General features: G+C 40.4%; 1 protein-coding gene across 1 annotated transcript in view; it reads left to right on the forward strand.

Moving 5' to 3' along the window:
• The window catches only part of tln1 (talin 1), an 85102-nt gene that overhangs the window by 77647 nt on the left and 1347 nt on the right, over positions 1-6108 (forward strand). Inside the window, exons 52-56 of the mRNA XM_028024680.1 lie at positions 126-250; positions 519-644; positions 831-893; positions 981-1163; positions 5338-5463. Coding sequence (XP_027880481.1) covers positions 126-250; positions 519-644; positions 831-893; positions 981-1163; positions 5338-5463 — 623 coding nt within the window. The remainder of the gene's footprint in view (positions 1-125; positions 251-518; positions 645-830; positions 894-980; positions 1164-5337; positions 5464-6108) is intronic.

Genomic DNA, 6108 nt, shown 5'->3' on the forward strand with positions numbered 1-6108 from the left:
TCGTTTCTGGAGGAGTATTTAACATGAGCTCAGCTTTCTTATGAAGCATGAGTGTCTTTGGAAAGAGTGAAGACTGACATTGTGTTTAGTACAGACTGAGTCAGTGTTATTTTTGTGTGCTCTAGGCACGGAGTGGGTGGACCCTGAGGATCCTACTGTCATCGCAGAGAACGAGCTGCTGGGAGCCGCAGCCGCTATCGAAGCAGCTGCCAAGAAACTGGAGCAGCTGAGGCCAAGGACCAAACCCAAGGTTACCAGGCCTTTTACAGGCCACAGGCATTCACACCTAATTTGTTAACCTCACCTCAGGCTGCCATTCAGCATGCATTGCAGATCTTATGTGCTGTGAGCCCTGCTGCCTTTTCATACTTTCCGTTTCAAATTTATTTAGAACTCTATTATCTTGAGCAACTTGGTATATTTATTAGTAGTTCGGCCCTTTAGTAAAGACATGGCCTTAAAGTTGTCCACTGGTCTGAGCCACTATGTTTCTCATCTGTTGGTTTTCCTCCTAACAGGAGGCGGATGAGAGCTTGAACTTTGAAGAACAAATTCTGGAAGCAGCCAAGTCGATTGCAGCTGCCACAAGTGCTCTGGTTAAAGCAGCTTCAGCAGCTCAGAGGGAGCTTGTTGCTCAGGGGAAGGTATGTCAGCACCAACACTTAAAAATATAACTATAATCAACATCACTTTGGTTTAGCTAAAAAAAATCCAGATCAGCCATGTTCCTTCTCTTCTTGTCCACTTTAAAGCTATAAAATCTGCTGATGTTTGAACTGCTTAGTACACTAATAAATCCAGAATAACTCCAGTCTATCTGATATTTTCAGGTGGGAGCAATTCCAGCAAATGCGGTGGATGATGGGCAGTGGTCTCAGGGCCTGATATCAGCTGTAAGTCAGCCATTTTGAACTTAAACTCAGATGGTGTAAGACAATCTCTGTAAACTGTTTTGTCTTTGGTTCCACTCGATCATTTAGGCCCGGATGGTTGCTGCAGCAACCAATAATCTGTGTGAAGCAGCCAACTCTGCGGTCCAGGGACATGCCAGTGAGGAGAAGCTCATTTCTTCAGCTAAGCAGGTGGCGGCCTCTACCGCTCAGCTACTGGTGGCCTGCAAGGTCAAGGCTGACCAGGACTCACAGACCATGAAGAGGCTCCAGGTTAGCATAAGCTGTTAATGTTTATGTATTAGAATACACCTTCTGTCTGTATGTTGTAGCTTTGCCACACTATGTGTTCATGTGAGTATGGCTACCAGCCAAACTCGCATAAACACAACCAAGGATAGGGTTCTTGTAACTAAATAATTAAAGTTGGGTAAGAAGGAAAAAGACAGATGGATCCATGGATTATTTATGACCCGCTTGACTTCCAAATTTCCCCTTCTATGGCAGACCTGAATATTTACTGTGGCTCCACGTCAGGATAGATCTGATGAGCAAGTTGTTCTACAAGAACAACTACAATCACTACATGATTGTAGTCAATAACTGTAACTTGAGTTGCCACTTAGTAATAACTGCTTACTGACTCCAATGATACTCATGATGATAGTTGACACAGATCACCTTGAAGTACTGAATGAAAATTTGGTCAAAATTCCAAATTGAGACTGAATGAGATCACCTTTTAAGGACAGAGTTGTTACAGATCTTCTGAAGAGCTTTTAGAATGAGTCTATCTGTTAAACAGTCACTGTTTAAGAGTGCAACAAACCCCAATCTCATTACCTGACCTGTGGTCTATTTATTAAATGCTTTACTATGTCACTGGTCTTGATCCAGAAATTTCTTGTCCATTTTAATGTGGCCACGAAATATCCAAGTGGGATATCTGTTCCGGGTCAGTTCATCCCTTTCTCAGTTCTGTAGACCCATCTCTCCAACCCATTTGTTACTATTTCTTAGCCCTTTGATATTGTGAACCAATTTATTTTCTGTGGTGGCAAAGTGTGTTTGAGGAATTAGGGAAATAAGTTGTTATAAGAATATGAAAATCTTTTATACAAGATTTCATAAACCCTTATTTTCATTAATTCTGATTCTGATCCCAAATTGGACAATTTGACTGCGTTTGTGTTTTTTTTATTTAATCAGTACAACAATAATTGTCCTACTGCTCATAGATACTATGTTAGTATTTATCTAGAAAGTTTGTTCTAGAGATGAGTAATTAATTCATAGAAAATTACTTAAGATCTTCATTTGTAAGTAGGTATGAAATCTAACGCAGTTATAAATTGGTGCATGTTTGGAATGAAATGTCTAGTGGGAAGGATCCTTTAATACCTCCCTCTGGTTATTGGCTAGATATAAAAAGAGAATCTTTAGGCTTCACCCAGGCACCACTTTAATGTATTTCCAGTATTGACTCCCTCTCGTCACAAATCATCTGATGTCTATAACATGTGCTTAAGGGCTTCAGTAGAAAATAGGCAGAATTCCAACAACTGCCAACCTGTATAATTAGCAGTGAGAGAGTGACTGTCATTTTTGTAAAGAACTGCTTCATAGGCTTCAACATTCAGCTCATCAGTCCAACTGGAGTTTGTTTTTTAATCTCTAACTATGCTTGACAGAGCTTCTCTAGACTCATCAGGTAAGCAGCTAGCAGAGCAACCAGTAGCTGAACAAATGGAACTCTGTGTAAAAGAATCCTTTAAAAGCCCTGACTCAGTGGTGGAAACACTGTAGCTCAGCGGGGTGGTTCTGACCTTTAGCTGTAACCAATGCAGTCACTTGTAAATCACAGCAGAAAGCACAGGTATCTCTTCCCCCCTCATCCATCCAAAAATAAGGCAGTGTGTACCGTGGCCATGAGCTCTTGGGCTTGCCCAGACCAGCTCATATTCTCTGATCCAATCAGCGGAGGCTTATCTCCTCCTCGTCTGAGCCTGCAGCTGCCACCATGGTAATTCCCATACATTTACGTCTACAGAAGCACTGGAAACTATCCACCTAGTCCTTCCATGGCACTTGGAACTGGAAACATTAGTCCTGATCTATGATTACACTTAGAGCATTTGCTCTTTATGTTACTTACCATACTGCTTCTTAAGGTTGTAACTGCACAGTCCTTTGAAATTGAATGTGGGGCAGCCACTGATGCTGAAGACATAAAACTGAAGACACTCAGTTTTATGTCTTTTGTTTGTGGAAGACATAAAACCGAGTGTCAATAATACTCATAATACAATTGAATTGTAATTTGAATGTGTCTTATTATTGTTGTCATAAGTGAATTGGTTTGTATAACATATTCAAAAACTCCCCAAACTACTGAAAATTGTCCCTTTGTCCCTGAAGGGGCGTGGCCAAGCAGCTCTAGGTGCCCCCCAAACTGAGATAAGTTAAATGGCACATTGTAGAGACCTGAAATTTGTTGCTAAAACCTCCTATATCAAGAAAAAGTGATGTGTGGCCGTTTTGGGTCAAAGGACCATTTTTGCTTTCACACTCCTCAAACTTTAGTCAGCGAACTTGTCCTGGAGATTTTGATTTATTTTGATTTATTGATTTATTAGATTTATATTTGTTCAGTATGGAGTTAGGGGATGGGAGATTAAAAGTTATCAAATTCTTTTGTTTTGAAGCCTTTTGTTTTGATGTCTAGGGAGTGTGGCCAGGTCACAACCATGGCCCTCTCTCCACACATTTGGGAACTTATAACTTTGACATGCAAAGGTTGAGTTGCATGTGCATCTAATATGAGTGATCAATGTTAGATGCGCGAACATACTATATGGTCATATCCTGGCATCATCAAAGCCACACCCCCTATGAAGAAGAAGTACATTTTTTAACTGAGGTCAGTTTCTGACCCCTTTCACCTAGTTCACTAGACATTTTGTCAGAAGCCTGATAACAAGTTGGTCTCATTTGCTATTTCTGTAGACTGATTCAGTGTAGCGAAGTCTGACATGATGCCATTGTCATACGTTTGGCTCTAAATTCCGCACATTTCATCCGATCTGCACCAAATTTCATATAAGACTTCCCTCTCCCCAGCCACTTGTTCCAGCTCCTCCATTGAAATCCCTAGACGTTCCCAGGCCAGCCGAGAGACATATTCCCTCCAGCTTGTCCTGGGTCTTACCCGGGGCCCGGAGGAGGCCCCGGGGAATTATTTTAATTTTTAATTAAAATAATTCCTTTTTCATCTGCAAAAAAAGTACTTTAGGCTGATTTCTTCACAATATTCCAATTTTTTGACTATCTGTTTTTGGGGATTTTATGAGCTGGAAGCCCAAATTATGTAACAATAAACAAATACTTGAAATCATTTAAATTGTGGACCCTGAATCTAACCCATAGTTAGACTTTTCATTGGAATTATGGAAATTAAACAACTTTTCCTTGATATTCAAATTTTTTGGAATAGGTCTGTATTTGTTTCAAAAGCATTTTGATGTGTTTAAGTGCTTTAACGAGATAAAAACGTTCTTGTTTCCAGTGTGATGATGGTCACAATGAGGAACAGGGTATGTTTTATGTCAGTCAGAGTAGCAGCAACATTCCAACCAGACATAAACCAGTGAAGAAAGCGTTAACCACATGGATTGAAGTGTTGAGATCTCACCCAGCTGACTGGCTGCTTTCAGCTCTCACAACCACAAAAGGGAAGGCTGCGATGTGTGAAGTGATCTGCCCAATGAGAGAAATGTTTGCTCTGTTTGCCTTTTAAAGTTGGCCTCCAGCTCTCAGCAGGAATCAGACTCCCTGCACACAACTGGAGCTCTTCTTCCAAGAGTTATTGTCCACAGTCTGCCTGAAGCCACTCTCCCAAACTTCAATCTATGAGTCATTGTAATAACAATGCATCTGCATTTGTTGTTGTCCACCATTTCCAGACAGTTCCACCAAAAAAGTGTTTCAGTCACATTTTAAAAAAATCAAAATTAGAATTAAAAAGTCCAGCTGTGCACTGTGGTGGCGTAGGGGGAGGCCACAATATGTGTATGAATCCTGGGTCCTTGGAATTGCCGTTACAGGTTAGAGTCCCAGCTGAATGACCTTTGCCTTTCCCCTGTGTCTCTTTTACGACCCCAGAGGGGTCTAGTCGGTCTAGAGGACCAGGGTGGCTATATAAAAATGAGTTCAGAGAAAAAAAAGTGGAGCTTAAAATGGTCCATTACAAAAAAAGGTTTCACCTACGAGAGTACACTTGAACCCGTTTAACACTAGACTAGACTCAAAACAACCCAAAAGAAAATGGTCAGGGGCCGTAACACTCTAATTGCCCACTCTCTGTCTGACCACACTCAAATAGAGGCCACTAGAACCGATAAAACCTTTAAAAGAAAGAATTAAAGACTCCTAAAATGTTTTTCTGCAGGCTGCTGGAAATGCTGTGAAGAGGGCATCAGACAACCTGGTGAAAGCAGCGCAGAAAGCAGCGTTTGATGCTCAGGATGACCAGGCTGTGGTGGTCAAGAGTAAGATGGTTGGAGGCATTGCTCAGGTAAGTTATGTCAACACAGACTGAACACATTTACATGTAGCTACAAACTGGGACAAGATGAAGATCTAAAGCTTTATATGCATGCTTGTAGAGGTTGTTCTGAAATCTTATGAATAACTTGCATATCATTTTGCTCCTCTTGTCTGCCTTTCATTCACATTATAAAAATAAACAACTTTTTTATTACCATATTAATTTACTGAATATGACTTGATTTAAAGTATTTACACATGTTTACAGAATCTGAAAATGGAGCTAAATGAGAATGTTTGAACCTTGTGTCACTGCATGAGTGTTGATCCACAGTGATGTTCTTGGCTAACTGTGTTGATAACTCTTGGCTAAAAAAAGTAAGTTTCAAGTCATTTTACACCCCAGGGAAACAGAAAGTCGTGTGTTCCTGGCTCAAAGTTCTCAGAAACTCATCACCTTGAAGAAGCAAAATGATAACTTAAGAAAATTTTTAAGTGACATTTACTTTGTTGGGAAAGTTTGGAATTTCAGTAATTGTTTATTTAGTACTATATTAGCTTTCATAAGCCTAAACTCAATGCTATCCTTAGGACAGAATAAATGTTCACTAGTTTCATTTTCTGATTGATCTGTGAGTTTGAAGCTGCTCTGATAATCTCCGGTGGATCTTTC

This window comes from Xiphophorus couchianus, chromosome 8 (assembly GCF_001444195.1).
Source record: "Xiphophorus couchianus chromosome 8, X_couchianus-1.0, whole genome shotgun sequence".
In the NCBI taxonomy this organism is placed as follows: domain Eukaryota; kingdom Metazoa; phylum Chordata; class Actinopteri; order Cyprinodontiformes; family Poeciliidae; genus Xiphophorus; species Xiphophorus couchianus.